General features: G+C 41.7%; 1 protein-coding gene across 4 annotated transcripts in view; it reads left to right on the top strand.

Annotated features, from left to right (window-relative positions):
- The window catches only part of LOC123362506 (ras-related protein Rab-10-like), a 52,262-nt gene that overhangs the window by 17,939 nt on the left and 11,017 nt on the right, over nt 1-23,306 (top strand). For 2 of the 4 annotated variants that reach the window (XM_045002857.1, XM_045002858.1), the window contains exons 3-5: nt 11-149; nt 12,698-12,787; nt 22,297-22,398. In XM_045002857.1, the coding sequence (XP_044858792.1) occupies nt 11-149; nt 12,698-12,787; nt 22,297-22,398 (331 nt within the window). Of the gene's footprint in view, nt 1-10; nt 150-12,697; nt 12,788-20,147; nt 20,302-22,296; nt 22,399-23,306 lie in introns of all 4 variants that reach the window. The other 2 variants (XR_006576461.1, XR_006576462.1) reach the window with 2 other exon arrangements.

Genomic DNA, 23,306 nt, shown 5'->3' on the forward strand with positions numbered 1-23,306 from the left:
TGTATTTCAGGGATACTGCTGGTCAGGAACAATTCCATACAATTAGTACTAGTTATTTTCGTGGCGCACGTGGCTTTATTCTGGTGTATGACATAACAAACTCAGACAGTTTTCAAGGTATAACAAGCTGGATGAAAGATATACACGAGGTAAGAAAACCTAATTGCAGTTGATATTTTGCTCAGGGTACCTAACATCTTTATTTCCTGAGTTACTGCACTTAATATGTTTTAATAAATACGTGAACATTTTTATTACAGCTCCAGTTACATACCTCTTGCCTGAGCTTATTCCATTCTGGCCTTGCTTGCAGTATACCATTGTTGTAATAGATTCATAGTACTTAGAGATGAAAAAAACAAGTAGGACATCCAGACCATCTGTTTATCAATGCCAAATTGTTTTCTGCAGTTATTTCCCCCTGTCTTTTGTCAAGTCTAATTTTAAATATTTCAAGTTATGGGGCTTCCATCACCAAAGGGAAGTCACCATGATCTAATTAGCTTTGTATCAAGAAGATCACCCCATTGTTCCTAGTTACCTCATCCCAGGTATCAAACTAAACAGTTCCTCTCCATTTTTCTTGATGATGTCTTTTTGTGTGTGTGTATACTGTTATGTTCCCTTTGGATGCTTATTCAAACTATTCATATTTATCTTGTTTAATCTTTCCTCATAAAGTTCTAGCTCCTTACATTAGATTGACAGTGAAAAACAAAAATATTAAATTTAAAATATTTTCTAGGACTGTGAACAGGGTGATCATTGTTGCAGATCAGCCTAGAAACAGCCAATTAGTGAGTCTTATAATTGAAGAACAGGAATAATAAACACTTAATCCAACTCTAGTATGCTGTCAATTTATGGAGTGTCTTGGGTAAAATATATTGGGTCATTCATTGTAAAATATGTGTTTTTAAGCAATAACTGTTAAAATACAGGGCATTTTGTGAGAATTAATTACTGACTGGGAGAAGAGGTCCCTCCTATGCCAGGACTGTAGCCCAAATGAGTCATTAATTCCCAGTAAATGCTTAGTGCCAAGGTGGTTGTTGCTACTGTAAGTTAAAAATGTGCAGGAGTGTGCAGGTAAAACCGAAGTGCAGATTTCGTTAAATGTGTAATGCAATTTCACTTAGTAAGTACAAGGGGGAGGGATAGCTCAGTGGTTTGAGCATTGGCCTGCTAAACCCAGGTTTGTGAGTTCAGTCCTTGAGGGGGCCACTTAGGGTTCTGGGGCAAAAATCAGTACTTGGTCCTGCTATTGAAGGCAGGGGGCTGGACTCAGTGACCTTTCAGGGTCCCTTCCAGTTCTATGAGATAGGATGGGTATTGTTAGAGAACTCCTGTGTTGCATGTTAGCCAGTCAAATCAGAGTGTTGAGACAATTAAAACATCTATCTTACAATTGTATTTATTTTCTTTATATTCACATAATATAGATTCTAAAAGCACCTATGCATTGCTCTATGCCCTTTTTACAAATATTAAAAATCACAATCCATATAAATTACCATATTCAGTAACTTGGCCTCAATCAAAACTAACCAATCAGTATATTAATATATCACATTATAAGTGATGCTGTGTTTGTACTCCACTTATACTAACAGTGTACTAAGTATGTATCATCTTTAGTACAGAATTTATTATTACTGTTCAAGTGAGTTCAAGACGTACAAGAATTTTAATATTTAGACTATTTTAACATTCAAATCAAAAGGTAATCTGACAGTACATGCAAAGCTGAATAGAGAGATTCGCAAGGAAGACTACCAAAAGGTTAATTTACAAAGTCACTACATGTTCAGTACAGATGGGGCTACATCAGAACTGTAGAGCACCTATTAACAGCATGTTTATTGCAGGAAAATGACTTCAAAAACTGAAATCTTTTTTTAGAAGTTTCATAGAATTGCAGACAAAACTGAATTTAGTACAATATTCCTTTCTTCTGTTCATTCGGAAGATAATTTACAGGCTTCAGAGAGAGTGTGTAGCTCTTCAGAAAGACTGAGAATTCCCTATACCTATATAAATTATCATATGAAAAGTAATAACTATGCCCAAAATCCACGTGAGGAAACTTACCCGCTACCCTTACCTACCTGAATGCCTTGAACAGGATTCACATTGGGTACACCAAATGGAATCTGAACCAGCATAACCTCTGTACATGGACACAGTAGCCCAGAGACTCTCCTGTGTTAGGATTGCTTTGTATCAGGCTAGTGTCAGAAAGTGGCTCTGAAAACAGCATAAGCAACCATGAAAGATGATCTCAGTTTAGGGGGATTCTGTGGTGGCATAAGAGTTGTCATAATGGCTCCTATGACATCCACCTTCTCTGCAGTCATTGTAAAGAAAATGACTTGGAGAAAAGGCTGTGGTCAGAGCTTCCCCAAGCCGTAGTGATCTTAGATTTTTGCAGTAGTCCCTTGGGGTCGTTAGCAGGTGTCCCAAATTACATCTGCATTTAGGCTACACTAATTTACACCAGAAGAATGACCCTGCACCTAACAGAATATGGAACATAATAGGTATAACGAATGAGAGAGAGAGGCTCCTAGGACTAGGATCCACAAAAGCCAGAATATAAAGGGAGGGACCCACCTAATCTAGTCAGTAGAAGATGCCACCTTTCTCATGGAGTTTGGCACCTAAGGGCAGGTCTACACTACCGCATAAGTCAATCTAATTTAAGGGGAAGTTCTTGAAATAACTTGGAAGTAATGCAGCTATTCGACCCTGCTCCACTAAAAGGTTGTGTGCATTAGTTAGTTTTAGCATGTGTACAGCTCTTATAAACAGCTAGGGGTATGATTCCCCTGCTCGTGCACACATACTTGTGCTAGTTCTCATAGAGCTAGCCCGAGTATAAATAGCAGTGTAGCTGTGGTAACACAGGCACCAGCAGTAGAGGCATGGCTGATCCATGCCAAGCACATGCCCCTGGTTTCAGGCAAGTTTGTATTTGGCACAGCTCAGCCATGCCTCCGCTGCCGTTACTAGTGGCATCATGGCTAGTCTGCTATCTATACCTGTGCTAGCACAATGAGAGCTAGTGTGAGTATGTGTACACGAGCAGGGCAATCACACCATTAGCTTATATTGTAAACATAGCCTAATTGTCCCAACACCCCTGTGATGTAATCTCTCTGTAAAATGCTTACTTTGGTGCATAGTCTTGTCTCCTAGACCACCCTGATTTGTTTTACTGAGCTTCTGGTCCCTTGTGGTTATTTGTAATGACGGTGGAACTGATGAGCTGGCTCCTAAGGAAATTGTGGGTAGAGTTGTTTGAGGATTTTTCAACAAACCTTTTTCTTGCCAAAAAATGCCGATTTGCTGAAACTGAAACTGTTCTCAAACCAGGGTTGGTTTCAATGAATCTCCTGACTTGAATTATGCTTGGATTAAAAAAAAGTTCTGAAATTGTTGTGACTTTTTCACTTCTTAGAGTCAAAACAACTTTGATTTTGAATTTTTAGTAAATTTAGATTAAAGAAAAGTTTTTTAAAAGGTTTTAAAAAAGAAAAAAAGTTCAAAATCTAAATGAAATGTTCAAGTAGTGTCCAAACAGGTGCTCCACTCTAGGTGTATGAACGCCTCTCTGCGCCTTTGATTGGAGATTTCTCATAGCAGTGTCCGTTTAGCCTGCACATCCATGTTAGTCAGTCTTGTGCCCCAGGCTGTTGTTATACAGCATTGTGTGGAGAGACCACCATCAGTTCCTTCTCAACTGCCTCAGCCTGAGATGGAGCTCTGACAGTTGTCCTTGAAAGAATGTGTCTGTGGCTTGCCAGATAGAGAACCTCCCTCTAAAACATTGAGGTCATTGGTATCTTGAGCTTCACCAGCTCTTCAGTCAGGTACTTCTGAGGCTGCTGGTTCCTCAGGTGCCAAGGGCACAGCTAGACCTCAAGGCGGCAAAGCCATGAGCCTGGAGAGACCATTGGTACTGTTATCAGACTGGGGTGGCAAGAAGAGCTCTTACTCTGTACCAAGAAAGCCCACTTGGGTACTGACCGTGCTTCCCTTGGAGCGCACAAGAGCTTTGGTACCGTCAGTGACTGTGCTTCCCTCCGAGTGCCCAAAGCCTACATACTGATAACCCTCATGGCACCGCAGGAGTTCCAATTTCCCCAGGACCTGGCTGTATTTGAGAAACCCGATTCTCTGCTACTCAGCTCCAAGTTGCTGTCAGTACCGAGAACATCCAGATCGCCTGAACTTTGCCCGGTACCAGGCACTCCACCATTCCTGAGTGAACTTGAGGAAGAGGATTCTGATGAAGACCTCGCCTCGGTCTCTTACGTGTCAGTTCAGGGTTCTCCTCCTCACTCCTACGACAGTCCCTTCCCAGAAGCCTCCGTTGAAGCTGCAACTGTTTGTTTGCAGCCCATGATTACCACCAACGCCTCACTCAGATAAACGTCCTTGGGTGCCGCCTCCTATGTCTTATGCACCTCCTCCCTAGCCATGTTGGAACCCCTGGGCAACTTATCACCAACAGTTTTCCAGAGTGTCAAGTGTCACCCGCCATAGAGAGGAGCAGCCTTTATCACCTACAGGAGACTAGAGTTGTTGAAGGGATGTCTCCTATGACTAATATCTCCTCTTCCCCTCAGGATGAAGCAGTCACGCCTCCTTCTCTATCCCTGGGGGATGATTTTAAACAGTTCCAGGACCTAGTCTAGAGACTCTCAGACTCCCTACAGATTCCCCTCAAGGAGGTGACAGAGCCTTATCTTAAGCTACTCAGCATCCTCCACTCACTGTCATCAGCCTCCATAGCCCTGCCTGCTAATAAAGCTCTGCTGGACCCACTGAAGATCATCTGGCACACTGCAACATCTATTCTGTCCATATGCAAAAGAGTGGATAAGAAGCATTACACCCTCACAAAGGACTCAGAATTTTTATTTTCCCATCCCTCACCTAACTTCTTGGTAGTTGACGCAGTGAATGAACATTGTAGGCAGCACCATGCTATAACCATGCGTTGTGACAGAGACCAGAAGTGTCTGGATCTACTGGGGAGGAAGTCTTATTCCTCAGCCTCCCTACAGTTTAGAATTCCCAATTATCAGGCATTGATAGCAAAGTACAACCAGATGAATTATATTAAGCGGATGTCTTTCATGAACCTTTTGCTGACAGAACACAGGGAACCATTCCAGGCAATTATTGTAGAGGGTCAGCTATTTGCCAGGACAACCCGAAAGCCTCCCTTGACACTGCTGCTACTGCCTCCTGTTCAATTGCTACGTTGGTCGTAATTAGAAGAGTTTCCTGCCTCCAACTTGCTAAATTCCCAAAAGAGGTTCAGAGTACAGTAGAGGACTTTGGTTTTGATGGGTCTAAGTTGTTCGCAAATAGCATGGATGAGTCTCTGTGAACATTGAAGGCCTCTAGCGCTACCTTGCGTTCTCTTGGTATTTATATTATGTGACAGGGTCAGGCCAGATGGCTACAGGAGAGTGTTAGAAGGCAGATATATTAGTCCCAGATAAAGTAGATCCCTTTTCCCTGGGTAAAGTAACAGGGGAAGTTCCAGAACAAGCAGGAAGTTGCTGGAACCAGTTAAGGCAGGCAGGTTAATTAGGACACCTGGAGCCAATTAAGAAGAAACTGCTAAATCAATTAGGACAGACCGGCTAATCAAAGCACCTGAGTTTAAAAAGGACCTCACTTCAGTTTGTGGTGTGCATGCGAGGAGCTGGGAGCAAGAGGCACTAGGAGCTGAGAGTGAGAAGGTGTACTGCTGGAGGACTGAGGAGTACAAGCATTATCGGACACCAGGAGAAAGGTCCTGTGGTGAGGATAAAGGTGTTGGGAGGAGGCCATGGGGAAGTAGCTCAGGGAGTTGTAGCTGTCGCGCAGCTGTTCCAGGAGGCACTCTAGACAGCTACAGTCCATAGGAGGAGTTGACCTGGACTGTGGGTTCCACCAGAGGGGAAGGTCTCTGGGCTGTTCCCCGATCCACATGGTGGATCAGCAGAGACTGTTTGGATTGTTCTCCTTCCTTTTCCCCACGCTAGCTGGTGATGAGATTATCTGAGTAAAACAGCAGATTTGACCCACAAAAGTGGCCAAACTGAGGGCTGCCATGAATCTCTTAGGCGCGCGAACCCACCAATAAGCGCAGAACCCACCAAGGTAGAGGAGGAACTTTGTCACAACACCCACCTAGAAGAGAAAACTCAGCAGGTCTCAGAGAGCCCGCCATGTCCAGTTCCTTTACCTCCCAGAGAGCCTATGAGTCACACCAAAAGAGGCAGAGATCTCAGAGAAAGAAACTGGCCTCTTCTCAGCCTCCTGCCTCGCATCCGTCCACCTCCAAGCAGCAATTTTGACAGGTTGGTTAAGGGCCTGAATTGCCATCCTCATCCTTTTCAGCTGCACCTATTCACCAGGCTTCCTCTCTTCGGCGACTGCTTTCACCACTTCAGGTGAACCTGGGAGTCGATCACTACAGACAAATGGGCTTTGGAGATCATCTCCACAAACTACACGATCCACTTTACTTCACTCCCACCAACGAACCCCCCCTTTTCCATCCCTCTTCAGGGTCCCCTCTCACAAGAGCATGCTTTGTCCAGAAATAGACACTCTTACATTTGGGAGCTATAGAACCAGTCCCCATGCAGCACAGAGGAAAGGGGTTTTATTCAAGATACTTCCTGGTACCAATAAAGAGTGGAGGTTAGAGACCCATCCTAGACCTGAGACAACTCCACACCTGTGTGAAGGCACAGAATTCAAAATGGTGACACTTACAGCGATAATTCCATCATTAGAACAAGGGGACTGGTTCTCAGCCCTCGACCTTCAAGATGCATAGCTCCACATCGCTGTCCACTCATCCCACAAACAATTCCTATGTTTCATGGTTGGTCATGACTATTTTCAATACCAAATGCTTCCCTTTTGCCTGTCATACACCCTAATGGTCTTCTTGAAGGTCAAATTGGTAGTAACTGCACAGCTCCGCAGGAAAGGTATCTTAGTATTCCCTTGCCTGGACGACTGGTTGCTGAAAGGCCACTCCTTGGAACTGATGTCTCGAGAAACTTCTGAAGCCATAGATCTCTTCTTCGAATTGGGCCTGCAATTGAACATACAAAAATCCACCTTGATCCCTGTGCAAAACTTAGAATTCATAAGGACACATTTTGATTCAGTAACAGCAAGCACCTAACTTCTGCTACACAGATTTGTGTCTCTTTCCAATATAGCAAACAATTCAGCTCAGCCCCCAAATCACAGTCAAGAACTGTGTTCAATTACTGCAACACATGGCAGCCACCACCTTCATTACAGAATATGCCAGACTTCGAATATGCTACCTCCAAAGGGTGGCTCAGAATTGTCTGTTCACCAACCAGACACAATTTAAATCTGCTTCTTTACGTACCTACCTCTGTAAAACAATCCCTCAACTGGTGGAAAGACCATCACAATGTGTGCACAAGAGTCCTATTTCCCCCAACTGTCATCATAATGATGAACACCTCTCTGCTAGGGTGAGGAGCTCATCTAGGCACTTACACAATCCAGGGCAAGTGGACGTCAACCTCCTGGATGCTAGACATCAAGCTCTTGGAACTCAGAGTGGTCAGATATGCCCGTCTCCAATTCCTACTGCTAATCAGGGGCAAACACCTAAAGATGATAACAGACAATATGTTATTCATGTTGTACATCAATCGCCAAAGAGGCACAGGATCCCACTCCCTTTGCATCAAGGCTGTCAGGCTTTGTAATTGGTGCATATGCAACCAGATCTCCAACACAGCAGTCTATCTCCCAGGGGTTCAGAGCATGACTGCAGATGCACTCAGCAGACACTTCTCCCAAGACCACAATTGGGAAAGTAGACCTCCACATATTTTGTTAATGAGGCACCCCTCAGGTAGACTTGTTCACCACAGAGTCAAACAAGAAATGCAACCACCCTCCTTGAGGGGTGGATTGGATCACCAGTCCCTAGGGGATGTTTTTCACCTTCAGTGGTCGTCAGCCCTACTGTATGCATTCCCAGCAACTCCCCTGATAGCCAAAGTTGTGCTCAAAATAAAGGAAGACACAGCCAGAGTCATCCTAATAGTTCTGGACCTGGCCCAAACAAACATGTCTTTCTTACCAGTTACTGCTGGCTTTTTGCTGTCCAATAACTCTTCACACAGTTCTCCATCTTCTCTCCCAGGAGGGTGGGAAGATTTTTCATCCCAAACGCACAGTTCTTCATCTCAAAGTATGGTTGGTTGATGGCTCTCAGGATCAGAGACAGCCTGCTCAGGAGATGTAAAAAGAGAACTATTACACAACAAGAAACAGTCTATTTGGTACACATAGTCTCAAAAATGGACACAGTTTGCCAGCTGGCGTGGCTGCAGACAGATTTCACCAATGACCACATCACTTTAGTATATACTGGAATACACCCTAACTCTGAAAACCTCTGGTCTATCGATGAGCTCCATAAGGGTCCACCTGGCAGCCGTCACGGCTTTCCGGGTTATTCCATTTTTGCCCACCTGACTACAATGAGATTTCTCAGAGGGCTGGGAAACCTCTATTCACCAGTCCAACCTACTTCAGTATGGGACCTCAACCTGGTCCTTAAATGCCTCACAAGATAGCCAGAGATTTGAAGGGCGATCTGCTCACTGCTATATTTGTCAATGAAGATGGCATTCCTGATAGCCATCTCATCGGCACGATGGGTTGGAGAAATAGGGGCCCTGATGGCATACTCCCCCTTCACGGGTGTTCTTTAAAGACAAAGTCATACTGTGGCCACACCCCAAATTCTTAGCTAAGGTTTCTTCTGAATTCCATCTCAATCATCCCATTCACCTGCCTATCTTCCACCCCAAACTGCATCCATATTGCCAGGAGGCACTGCTGCACACCCGGGATGTCAGGAGAGCCCTGGCCTTCTATCTAGTAGACAGAACAAAGCCCTTCAGAAAGATCCACAAGTTATTTGTCTCACTATCAGATAGGTCAAAAGGATCAGCTGTCTCTAGACATAGGCTTTCTAAGTGGCTATCAGGCTGCATTAACTCTTGTCACCAGTCTTGCAATATTCAGCCACTTTCGGATTTACGCACTGATTCTACAAGATCCATCGCATCTTTTACTGCCTTCCTCAAGAACATTCTGATTATCGAAATCTTATAAAGCCGCTACTTGGGCATCTGTACATTCATTCACCAAACACTATGTGATAATACATGATTCCGCCTCTACTACTGTATTTGGCTCAGCTGTACTTTCCTCCATACAGGACTCGACTCTGAAGCCCCCTCTGCCTTAGAGAGTACTGTTTGGTAGTCACCTAGAGTGGGGCACCCGTAGGGACACTACTTGATGAAAAAGAAATGGTTACCCTGTGCAGAAACTGTGGTTCTTCGAGATGTGTGTCCCTATGGGTGCTTCACTATCTGAGCTCCTTCCCCTCTCTTTGGAGTTCTTTGCCATAGAGCTTCGTAGTAGAGAAAGAACTCTACCATGGTTTGCCCACGCTGTGCTATATAACAACGGCATGGGGCAGGAGACTGACTAAAACTCATGCACGGGCGAAACAGACACTGCTATAAGAAATCTCCATTCAAAGTCACAGGAGAGCTCTAGCTCACCTAGAGTGGAGCACTTGTAGGGACACACATCTTGAAGAACCACTGTTATTTCACAGGGTAAGTAACTTCTTTCGATTGACCCAAACTGAATTTTTTGTTTGGTTCATTAACATTTTTCATGGTCCTGATTTGGGGTGGGAAACATTTTCAAATTTTCAAAAAAACAATTTTCAGAGTGCACAAACCACTTCCTGCCCAGCCCTGCTTGTGGCTGCAGTAGCTTCATCAGTGGCCACTTCGGCAGTAGCACAGTCACAGCTGCTAATTAGTTAGGGGTCCATTTCCCTCCCTCTCTTAACCCCAACCTCATCTCCCAAAAGTTAGGGACTTTTGGCTATGGGTTTTTCAGTCCAAAGGGATATTCCTGGGTAACTGTTGGAAAGGCCATGAATATCCTGAATTTTAGGAAAAATCAGAGGGCCATAGTCTGTGCAGGAGTAAATCAGCATAGCACTACTGATGCTGATTTTTCACCAGCTAAGGATCTGGCTACAGAGTCAGATTTCAGCCTTAGCAATTCGTAAGTGATTTTCATTTCCAAAACTATCATCTATATAACTAACTTTAAAAAAAAAAAAAAAGGAAGGTAGAAATTCAGCTTAACATTTAGTTTCCCAAAATGAAAGTGTGGCCAGTGACTATCAGCTTTTTCAGACTTCAAAAAACAGCTATAATATTTGCAAAGCACTTTGAGATCCTTGATAGAAAGATGCTATAAAAATGTAAACTTATTATTAAATTATAATTATAGAAATAATAGATTTCTGAAAGCCATTGTCTTAAGCCTTTTTAGTTGTTACTTACGATTTGAAGCTGTTTTGAAAGAACATTCCTATGGCAAGAATATTTATACTTTTTGTATGTACAGAAATTAATGCATTTAAATCATGACTACCATATTTTACACAGTAAGTATTAATATTTCCTTTTGACCTTTTACTTCAAAGTAAAGTCAAATGTCATTAAAAAATTTTGATACATAAAATCTCTCAAATACAATAAGTTGATTATGTGATGTGTTTAAATTGTCTATTTATTATATCCTGTTTTAGGGACTGATGTGTGTAATTTTATGTAGAAGAACCATTGACCTTAATGAGTAAAGCTCCAGTGCATTCTGAAACAGCCAGCATTTTGGTCTATTAATCCAGATTAGATTGATTCATTATTTTAGATCTGTACTTTGTACTCTTATGATGAGCTTACTTCATTTTAATACAACATTATCTTGAACATCTGCAGTTATGAAATGAGATTAGCTGACTCTAAAATGAGAGTGGATTAAAAAAATGAAATGGTGTACCCTCGTAATAAATAATTGTGCCTCATGCCATACTTTTCAAATGAAGCAACTTCGTTGTAAAAAGTGCAAGTAGACTAAAAATAATGATTCTATGATCTTTTAATGAATAAACATTCTTTTTTGCATTTCTCTGAAGGGTGTGTGTGTGAGAGAGAGGAAGGGGTTGGGTCTATATTCCTTTTTGGACTTGTACACACTAGCACTCACTTCGATATAACTTAAGTTGCACAGAGATCTGAGAAAGCCACCCCTCTGAGCAATGTAAGTTACACCACCCTAAGCACCATTGTGGACAGTGCTATGTCGGCAGGAAAGATCTGGGAGGTGGAGTAATTATGCCGATGGCAGAGCTCTCTCCCATCAGCATAGAGTGTCTGCACTAGCAGCGCTACAGCGGCACAGCTACATCGGTACAGCTGCGCTGCTATAGCGATTCTAGTGTAGACTAGTCCTTAGAGTTTGTCGAAGGTCTCAGGAGTGATGGGTCTACAATAGACTGAAGTGTTTCTGTTTATCTATATATGTTAATCGTATTGGCTGCAGCAAAGCAAAGTTCCCTAATTTTGACCTACTTGGCCACCTCTGGAGATGGAAGGGCAACTCATTCTCCATGCCCATTCATTCCCTGGCCTCTTTTGATACTGACAAGCATTTTACTCAGTTGCAGTTATGATGGTGATGTTTTGTAATCTGGATGCCGGTGAACTAGGAGCTGGACTGAAGCCATCAATTCTCTTCATTCAAGCCACAAAAAGTGGTTTTACATGTCTATAAATATTACTTATTTCAGAACACGTGACAGTTGGCAAGTTCCAGGTTCTGTTGCTGAACTTCTCACTTCCCTTTTCACTGTTTCAGACATGCACAGTTATGAAGCCCTGGCCTAAAATAATGATAATATAAGGTATCAAAGTATGTAACTTTGTTGGATTAGCAGGAAAACTGACTGTAGACAAAGGATAGTAGGCTTGATCTTGCTCCTTTTGTGGGTGATGAGGTCTTGCTATTTACCTCAGTAACAGTAGGATGAGATTATAGTTGCTTTTCTTAGAAGGTTTTGGAATAATCTAACTTTTATCATGGTGAGGTTGGACATTTTGGGCACAGTGCTACCATCTGATGTTCAAGAATGGACGGTAGAGAGGGTATCAGGTGCCTCGTTTCACCCCATGCGCTCAGGCAATATGACAGCTCTTTCCATAGTACACACGAGTGCTAGAAGGTAGACCTAACTAATGTGCCAGCCCATGCATCACATTCCTCTAAGGCAGTGTTTCCCAAACTTGGGATGCCGCCAATGGGAGCTGCGATCGGCCAGACCTGTGGACACGGCGGGTAAACAAACTGGCCCAGCCCGCCAGGGGCTTTCCCTAAACAAGAGGTGTCCGGACTTGGTCTGGGAGTTGGGGGCATTTCCTGCCTCCCAAATCATCAGCATCAAGCATTCATCAGAAGTTGCAGGCTATATACCTTGTATCTTTTCAAAGGATCAGCAAATTATACTCTACTCCATCACATGCTCACATTCTGCCACTCTGCATTACTCTACATTATGATGTCCTGTCCCAGTCAGTGGGATCCTTGTAGCTCTCTAGGTAGCGTCTCTATTTATCCTTGAAAAGGTCAGGGCAAAGATATTTCAAAGAAATAAAATGCTGAAGGTTAGAATGAAAAAAGGGGTGTGTATTTTGTTTTTTAAACTTCATGATACATATTAATATTTTTTCTCTTCTTTTGTCATTAGAAAGCAGATGACGAGGTGGATATAGTACTGTTGGGTAACAAGTGTGATAAGGAGACTGAACGTGTAATTCCAAAGCATAGAGGAGAAAAGGTAGGCATAGATCACTAGTGTTTTCTCCTAGCCCTGCAGAGTATTTTGGCATTTGAATGTGAACTCTGACCTTAAAAACTAAAATGTTCCTGAGTCCAAATATTTTGTTATGAATTGCTGCAAAAGAATACTTCTTTAATATATGAGCAGAATATGGCAAATAACTTTACTAGTTGCTATCTTTAGAACAGCTTTTACTATAGAAGGTTAACTTTAAAACATTTTTATTGTATACTTTCTAGCATAACACTTTAAAACTCTTTTATTTCAGAGTTAAACTTTAAAAATATTTTGGAGTCTGCATTTTCAGGTTATTGTTTTTAAGTGGGATGTTAAAATACAGTACTTATTTCATTCCACAGCATTTTTCTAAAACATAATATATCAGTAATCTTCATCAACAGTATCTATGACTCTTGCATTGCTGTCTTTAAGGCATGATTTTCATTGTCTTGTTCACAAGATTACAAGCAACAGAAAGTCTGGAGTTGGACCCCTTTGAGTCTATGAAATAAAAATATCACTTCCTTAACAATATCACTTAGTATCAATCAGTGAGAGGAAAAATAGGCCCAGCGACTGCAAATTTGGGTACGCAAAGGTCTTTTCGAGGGTACATCAACTCATCCACATATATGCCCAGTTTTACAACAGGCTGCATAAAAAGCACTAGCGAAGTCAGTACAAACTAAAATTTCATACAGACAATGACTTGTATATACTGCTCTATATACTATACACTGAAATGTCAGTACAATATTTGTATTCCAATTGATTTTATAATTGGATGGTAAAAATGAGAAAGTAAGCAAACTTTTTCAGTAACAGTGTGCTCGTGACACTTACTATATTTTTCTGTTTGATTTTTGTAAACAAGTAGATCTGAAGTGAGAGGAAACTTGGGGGTATGCAAGACAAATCAGACTCCTGAAAAGGGCACAGTAATCTGAAAAGGTTGAGAGCCACTGCTATGAAAAACGCATCACAGACCGTGAAATCTGGTCTCTCACCATGAAATCTGGTCATTTGTGTGCTTTACCCTATACTATCCAGGTTTCATGGGGTAGACCAGCATTTCTCAAATTGGGGGTCCTGACCTAAAAGGAGTTGTGGGGGGAGGGGTTTGCAAGGTTATTTTAGGGGGGGCCACGCCACCCTTACTTCTGCGCTGCCTACAGAGCTGGGTGGCTGGAGGGTGGCGGCTGGTGGCTGGGCACCCAGCTCTGATAACGGTGCCTCACCAGCAGCAATGCAGAAGTAAGAGTGGCAATACCATACCATGCCACCCTTACTTCTGCACTGCTGTCTTCAGAGCTGGGCAGCCAGAGAGTGGCATTGCTGACAGGGTCATGTCATTCTTACTTTTGCGCTGCTGCTGGCAGTGGCTCTGCCTGCAGAGCTGGGCTTCAGGACAGCAGCCTCCACTCTCCAGTTGCCCAGCTCTGAGGGCAGCACCACTGCCAGCAGCAGCGCAGAAGTAAGGGTTGCAGTACTGCAACCCCCCATAAAATAACCTTGCAAACCCCCCCCCACACACACACAACTCTTTTATGGGTCAGGACCCCTACAATTACAACACTGTGAAATTTCAGATATAAATAGCTGAAATTATGAAATTTACAATTTAAAAAATCCCATGACCATGAAATTGACCAAAATGGACCATGAATTTGGTAGTGCCCTTGCAATAGACCAGGGAATCTCTCTGGCACCCCCTGCTGCTGTTTACATATATCACAGGCATCCACTTAACATGCTACTCTCTCTCATTGAGTATACAGCGCTGCCTACATAAGCGGTCAAGTTTGTGACCCACTGTCTTGAGAGAGCAAGATGCAGTTTGTTCACTGTAGCTTATCCTTGGTATCCTTCACAGTGGGACTGAATTCTCTTTTTATTGTTGTGGTTTTATCTCCTATTTGGGGTTCCATTGTTCTTTGCTCGTTTGGGAGTTGGACTGAGGAAGGTTCTAATTTGTAAATAAATAGCACTCCAGCTATAATCAGCAGTATGTTTATTCTGTGGCCATGGAATTTGCTGCATGTTGAATTTTGCTTCCAAATCTAAGTTTTCTGCAGTTTTTAAAGTTATTTCTAGTCCTAATCTCTGGGAAAATGTGAATGGAAATGTCTTCCTGACTGTGCAGACAGCCTGCAGCAATAACCCTAAGACATGTACTAGCTGTTCCATTCATATCAATTGATTTTAACAATGAATTATAAATAGAGTGCCCAGATGTCCTGTTTTAATAGGGACAGTCCTGTTTTTTGGGACTTTTCTTATATAGGCCTCTATTACCCCCCACCCCCGTCCCATTTTTTTCACAGTTGCTATCTGGTCACCTGAATTGTAAGGAAGATGTGCCAGATCCTCTGGTAGTGTAACAGGACAAAGTTCCACTGAAGTCCATGGACCTACGCAGATTTATGTTAGCTGAGGATATGGCCAGAGAGTTTTGAATTTCAGCATTGTTAACCTTTTTGCTGCTGAACATTTTCTCAGACATATCCCGGTAAAGTACTTATCCCACATTACCAGATCACCTTCCATGCCTTCTTAGGTAGAGCTGATCCAGAAAAATATGGCCTTTTGACCAAAATGAGAATTTTCATGGAAAATTTTTGTTTTGTTGAATTTCTGGGGCTTTTTTTAATGAAAAAACAAAACATTTGGGGTTTTCAAAAAATGAGAATGGGGGGTAATTTTATTTTTCTCATCTTTTTCTTCCATTTTTTATTTTCATCTTACGTTTCTAGTGGGGAGAAAAACCAACAATGTTTTCTTTCATCAAAAAACTGAACAGATTCTGAGAAAAATTTCAAACATGAACATTTTGATGGTTTTTTAGAAAATTTTCATGAAATATAAATAGCATTTTTTGGACCGGCTTTGTTCTTAGATGCCCAAAGCCCCAGCTTCCAATACCTGCAGCTTCTCCCTAACCATTTCTGCAGTGTGCAAACATACAAATCTGGAAGCACGTGGAAAACTGAAAATGTGAGAACTATGTAAAATGTGTTGAATATCAAAATTAATAATACAGGGACTACTGTACTGATTGCTTTATTTGCTTTCACACTTAGATAAACAAAACGTGTATTTTTTAATTTAAATGGAGCTGCCTCAAAATGTCCATATTGATGTACTGGTGTGCCTCAGAAACCAAAGGGCTATGCTTCAAAGTACACAAGTCCTTGGGTGTAGTTAAGATTGCATAATCATTTATTTTATAACCTCTGGGTACAACTAGCTAGAAAGAGAGTGAGAATAGTGGAGCTGGGAGGGGTGGGGAGGGCACATGGGGAGAAGTATGCTGTACCTTTTAAAGAGCCGTAGCAAATTACTCTCTCTCAGCACCCACTGAGAGATCAGGGAGGCACATCCTGATATTGTGGCTATAACTCTCAGCATACACTGGCTTTTGCTACTGAAAATTGTATGCATCCATAAGGTTTGTAATCAGCCTTTATCTCATTCATAAGGTGGACACTCCATCAGGCAGGGTGAGCACCTGATATGAGACAGGGTGTTTTGTTAGCATTTAACCAATTTTTTCAGATTATGAAATTCTAAAGTAATAATAATAAATAATGTCACCCTGTGAACAGTATTGCAAGCTGTATCTTTTAAAGTGCACAATTCCCTTATTCATTATATACCTTGAATTTGAAGATTTTCATGGACTTTGTCTAGCCTGCACAGAGTAGTACGAGATGGGGGGTGTGTGTGTGTGTGTGTGTGTGTATTTACATACCATTTTTAAACAGTGATCATGTAACTGGAGTCTATTATAATGCATATACACAAGGGGGCAGTGTTAAGGTTTCACAGACTGTTAAATATGGTATTTTCTGACTTCTGAATGCTTAACCCTGCAACCATATATTTCTTTTAACACATTTTTTTAACAAATCATTACCTCTTCTCCAGCCAGTCTGCTCCCTAGATTTCTCCTGTGTTTTGAAGCACTCTTTAGTTATACTAAGTGTTTCTTTTTCTAATATGATTTCAAAGCTCTAGAGAATCCTGAATGAGTCAGTTGGTGAAAGGTTCCATAACCAAGGAAATAGCTAACACTGTCCACTCACTCCAATTTTAAAAAGAAATGAAAAGAAAATCTTAGAATACCAACTCTGCCAATGAGTGATTCAGATTCATCTCTTTTATACTACACTCAGAACTGCAAGCCACAAGAATTATTCCTTTGCAGAATCCCGCAGGGAGGATTTATGGCTCCTGCAAGATTCTCCTGTATGTTGGCTCTTCGTGAAGGTACCTCAAAATTCTGGACACATTATCCCATTTTATAGTAGAAAAACCCAATTTCATTGAGAGAATTTCTTATAAAACCATTTGACTTTGTAATTCTCTCACTTCTACCACTCGGAAGATGACATTAATCTTGATAGTATGAAGTAGTTTATATTACAAGTAAGGGTTTTTTTTTTGGTGGTCATTCATTTTGACAGAAATTTTACCTTTTTAAGAAGCAAAACTAGTAACATTATCTCTCTTTCTCAAGAGTAAATAAAATCTTGCCCCTAAATCAACCAGGGGAATGTAGAGGTTTCCAGGAGGAACAACAGCTCATCTAGATATTTTCCTAGTTTTACAACAGGCTCTAGAGCCCTGCAGCGGGACGGGGATCCTGCAGGTCCTGCAGAACCCACTGCCATAATAACAGGAGCAGAATAAAAATTCAGCAAACAATGTGGGAGCGAGTGCGAGTGGGTATTGCAGGACGGGAGCAGGATTAAAAAAATAGTCGTCCCGCACCATAAACAATATGAACTCCCCAGCCAGCAGCCACCACTCTTCGGCAGCTCTGAAGACGAAAGCGCCAGCAGCAGCAGCAGCAGCAGCGCAGAGTATAGGTGGCAATGCCATACCATGCCACCCTTACTTCTGTGCGGGTGCTGGTGGTGGCGTTGACTTCAGAGCTGGGTGCCTGGCCAGCAGCCGCTGAATGACGAGGTTCACAAGTGAAAAACAGGCTCAAGTATCACACTGAAATGTAAGTACAATATTTACATTCCAGTCAATTGATTTTATAAGTATATGGTAAAAATGAGGCAGTAAGCAATTTTTCAGAAATGGTGTGCTTTGACACTTCTGGATTTTTATGTCTGATTTTGTAAGCAAATCATTTTTAAGTGAGATGAAACTCGGGATACGCAACACAAATCAGACTCTTGAAAGGGGTACAATAGTCTGGAAAGCTTGAGAACCACTGCTCTAAATTGTTTTTTTTTTATTGTCTTCAATATCCTTATAACACATTAACCATAACTTTTTACACCAATCCAAGCACAACATACAGCCTAATGCCTTCTGGCATTGTCAAGTCTGACTTTTGAATTTTGGGGGAGGGTGAGCAGATTAGCATTTTTGCTTCCTGCACCCCAAAACATAATTTATTTTGTTTGTTTATTTTTAAAAGGAATGTAATCTGAGGTGTAACTAGAACTGGTTGAAAAGCATACATAATGGCCAACAGTTGACATTTTTTTTCCAATGGAGAAGCTTCCAAATGAGCTTAAGGTCTGGGAGCTATTAAAGGTATTGGTACACTGCAATTAGACACCTGTGGCTGGCCCGTGCCAGCTGATTTGGGCTAAGGGGCTCGGGCTAAGCGGCTGCTTAATTGTGGTGTAGACGTTCAGGCTCAGGCTGCAGCCCGAGCTCTGGGACTAGAGCTGCAGCCCGAGCTCCCACTTTGCAGGATCCTAGAGCCCAGTGTCCAGTTTGAGCCCGAACGTCTACACCACAGTAAAACAGCCCCTTAGCCTGAGCTCCAGGAGCCCAAGTCAGCTGGCACGGGTCAGCCACAGGTTTTTAATTGCAGTGTAGGCATACTCCGAGCCTCACAGGATTTTGTGTACACTGTAAACTTCATTGTTCTCTGTGAGTGGGATCCTGTCCCTCAGTTCCATGCATAGAAGGGAAGTCTGCACATGGACCTCCCTTTACTGCATGGAAGGGAGAGGGAATAGACTCTTTGACTGCACTGTCCTTGCAGAGATTCCACTCCAATCCCCCATTGGCTCCCTCCAGTGGAAGGAAATGATCCAGCCCTTTGTCGTCTTCTCCAAATTTCCAACTGTATAAACCAGCATAACCAGCAAGCCTAGGTCCTCAAGATAGCTGTGAATTCTCTTTTCCTCACACTAACAGGAATAGAGGACATGTGTCAGGGAAACGCACTGGAACAAAGGAGCATAAATAAGTTAAATAAAATTCAGTAACCTAAAAACTACACTGCCTTTTCCTTCTTTCATTTTTTTAACCATTTATTTTTCTTTTCTCACATCTCCAACTCATTCCATCTATCTCCATACCATTTTTTCCACATAAATGTTCGCTATGTAGTCTCATATTATCTGTTCCTTTTCTCTCCATGGAAAGGAGCATCCCCTTTCCTCTTATTTTGTCTTATCTTGTTACTACTTGTCCCATTCTCTATTACTCACTGCCACAAGGTGACTGGCCTCTTGAAGAGGAGTGGGGCCAGTCCTACCCTAGGCATAATTAATTAGCTACTTCCCAGCCCGAGAGGGTGGAACTAGGGGGTTAGGTAATAGTTTAACAGACACTAAGGCCTCATAAGAAGACTGAGAGAGATGTGTGGAGTGTGGAGCCATGGGGAGTGGGCAGATTCCTGTGGAAGTCCCTGAGCCAGGGTCTGCAGGAGCTGGGTATTCCAGGGAAACAAAGTGCTCTGTACCAGAGCAAGGAAGGATGCAAGAAATAGAGCCCAGCATGGGCTAAGAATATTACTCCAGGGGAGCCAGCCTGGGGACTGTGTGCTCTATACCAGAGCCAGAAAGCCCAGGGGCTGGGAACAGGGCTCATAGGAAGGGCTAAGGAGAAGCCCCGGAAGGGCAGAATGACACTTTTGTTTGTTGGGACTTTTTAGTTTTTGTTTTGTTTTCCTGGAAGGGTTTAAGGTTGTTTGTGACTTGACTGGAGGGCTGAGCCACATCACAGCACTGACTGGTGTGCAGAGAGCTGAGGAGACTCATCTCTGGGTTAGGAAACTGAGACTGGGAGTGCCTGTAGCACCATGCTTGGACAGCAGGGACTGCTACACTCTGACACTCACCATCTTTCTCTCTCCAATATTAAAATGTCTCTCTGTCCCTTTACACCCCTTCTTGTGTCTCTTTGTATTCTGTTGTCCCACCATGGTTCTTCACATCTTTTTCTCATCCCTCTGAAATTCTTCCCCATAATGGTTCCTTTCCCCCTCTCCCCTTCATGGTTTCATCCTTTTCCTACCTCCAAGTGGGGCTTTTGCTTCTAGTTTGAGGACCTACGACCCTTTCCTCTTTATTACGTTTTATTTCTTTTCTCCCTAAAGGACTTCCCGCTGTTGAGGTGGAAGGAAGTTAGATTCTCTCTTCTTCTGCCCTCCATGGACCAACTGTTTGCAGCTCTTCTTCTTCTATGAGCTACACCTCCCTTTGGGGAGAGGCTGCCCTGGCAACTTGAAGTAGGCACTGGCTTTGCTGCAAGTGATGGGAATGGCTGGGAGCCTGCAGGGACCCTAGCACTTGTATTATAAAACTTAGGAGCATGGTTATAGAAGAGGACTGTAAATAGTTGATGATTTTAAAGAAAAACTATGGTTCTGTAACTGGTTTATATGTTGCAGGGTTGCTTCCTGATGGAAAATGCTAAAAACTTGTGTTTTAAAAAAAGAAAGCTATAATCACTTGAAAAACTCCAGCTCCCTGAGCCAAGTGGGGGTGTCAGGCTCCCAGACCGACAAAATTACTATTATATTTTTATCATATCACAGATCTCAAATTGGTTGTAGCCTGCCAAGCCCATATGCCCAGCACAACCCTTAAAAGACCACCACTGGCAGTGCATATTACAGACTCTTAAAAATGCTCCTCTGGATTTCAGGCCATGCCTGATACAACAAAAGATTCTATTCAGAATGTTTTGTGAGTCACAGAAGTTGTGCAATTTGTGGAGGCCTTGTCTTTTGATATTTGTTGGCGCTGTAATAAAGAAGGAGGAAACCTGATGCATATTCTATGGGACTGTCCATCAGTCAGGCAGCTATGGAAAAAGGTATGCACATGAGTGAGAATAGTGCTTGGCCTCAGCAATCAAACCTGAGCTGAAAATTATTTCCTAGGTTATATACCTCCTGCGCTGGATTTAACTCCACCACAAAGACTTTGGTTCTTGAGGGCCACAATAATTACCAAGTGCATTAATTTAAAAAAATGGAGGAGTAGGGTTATGCCCAGAATAAAGCAGTAATATTCAGACCTGTCTGAGTTAGCAGCAAAAGAAAGGATAGGTTTTCGATGTAGAGAGCAGTTATATGAATTTGAAGAAATTTGGACCCCGTTTCTTGATACATTTGGATAAAGAATGCTGAGAGAGCTCAAATAATTCCAGACTTCCATTCCACCTGACCTCTCCACTTTTACCCTCTCAATGGCTGCCACTTCCCCCATACCCAGCTTCCCTTTTTCCTATTTGTATCTTTTTTATTATTATTGTTACCTCCACCCTAACATGTTATGCCTGTGTAATATTGTCTGATTGTGTTTTGTCTGGTTTTGTAGCTTTGACAAGTTGTAAAGCTGCATAATTGTAAAATTGTATTGTATAGCCTGTGAATTGTGCTATATTTGTTAACATAAAAGCTGTAAGTCATTTACCTTTTTGTATTTTTATTGATTTTTTTATGAAAATTAATTTAAAAATGAATCTTTAAAATGGGAGAGAACTGAGATTATGCAATACACTAACTGGATCCCCAAAATTAGGGATATACGAAGTTCGGATGCTTCATATAACCCAGCTCTGTTCAATTTATGCTCCGTGTGTCTGATCCGGTGGGATTTAGATCAGGCCCCATATCCCTATGCTGCAAATACAGACAAAAATAATTTTTAAAAAATTCCACAAGACATAAACATATTATCCATTAACCTCAATGTTATCCTTTTCGGAATTGTATTACCATTTAGACTGTAGTGTCTATCTTTATATTGGATCATTAATTTCTATAATCTAGAACTGGGTTCATTTTTACATCCTCATTTTCATATCTATAGATTTTTGCCAGATTTGAAACTATACATTTTGCAGTCCAAATCTTCCTTCTCTATATTTTAAAAAGTTTCATTCAAACACACTTGTTGTATATAATCCATTCTCCATATCAATGAACAATTAGAAGAGGCCCATTACCCTTTTATCTTTTAATTTGTGTATGAAGACACGTCAGAAAAAGCATCACTGCACGTGCAAAACGTATTAGTATGTTTTAAGAGTTCCTGAAATTAGTAAATTGAGGATGCATATGAAATTATTCTATGAAATCGCATTCACTAAAGTTACAAATACATGCTTTATTATTTATTATTAATTCAGTCTAAGTTTACTTGTATTGAAAAGTTGCTTTATCAAATATTTTGGTTTTATAAATAGTATTGTACATATGGATATGTGTCATTCCCTTACCTTTATTTGTTTTTCAGCTTGCATGGGAATATGGTATACCTTTTTTTGAAACCAGTGCTACAGATAACATAAATATTGAAGCTGCCTTTTCAGTATTGGTCAAAGAAATATTGGACAAGGTAGGTTCCATTTTGGGGGGAGGAGGCAATGCAATAAAACTTTTTTGGGGCACATCCTGTGGACAGAGTAAGTGCTGCGGAAGACCTTTAACACAACAGAACCAGTTTGGTGAGCCTCTCTACAGGGGAATATATACCACCTGTGTACCATGGAGCTGTGCTCTGTGGATGTGCCTTGTACTGTAGCACACAAAAGTTTTGGGTTTGGGAAAGAGGTGGGGCTGGTGGATGTGCAGCTTTGCGGATTCACCAACCACAGGCACTTCTCCCGTGACTTGGGCCAGGAGTATAGAAGCTGTGGAAGGAGTTGGCCGTTTATTTTCAATTAGCAAATGTTTGATCCACAATTTATAACACACGTGTGCAAATTATTTACATTGGTATTGCTAAATAAAGAGGAAAATGAATTCCTCTTTTGAAATTGCTAGGACTTAAAGGATTTCTGAGTTAATTAGCAATGGATTGCTGCTGTCAGAATCAGTCTCTCAGCCTGAAGGGTGTGGCAGTGTAAAGGTACTTACTACTACATGATGGAGTCTGAGTGTCTAGAACAATAATTACAAAACACTGAATTATTAATTAGCTAAGACAAAATTTTCCATCAAGGGATTTATTTTTAGATAGCAGAATATTGCTTTAGATATTAATGGATATTCTTCTTAAATATATTATTATAATCATTCATCACCAACATTAGTTATACAAAACTAGCCTTCAGTTCAGAATAGTGTTGAAGTCATAATGAAGATAAATGAACAAAATTACTGACAAAGTTGAAAATTCCAGTGTTTCGATTAAATGGCCATACAGGGTGGTGGTCTGTTAATTCAGCTGGACTATATGGGCCCAAAGATTCAAAGGTGTTAACATAACCCAAGTTAATGTCCAACATTACACAGTTTCAGAAA

The sequence above is a fragment of the Mauremys mutica genome, chromosome 2, assembly GCF_020497125.1.
Source record: "Mauremys mutica isolate MM-2020 ecotype Southern chromosome 2, ASM2049712v1, whole genome shotgun sequence".
Classification (NCBI taxonomy): Eukaryota; Metazoa; Chordata; order Testudines; family Geoemydidae; genus Mauremys; species Mauremys mutica.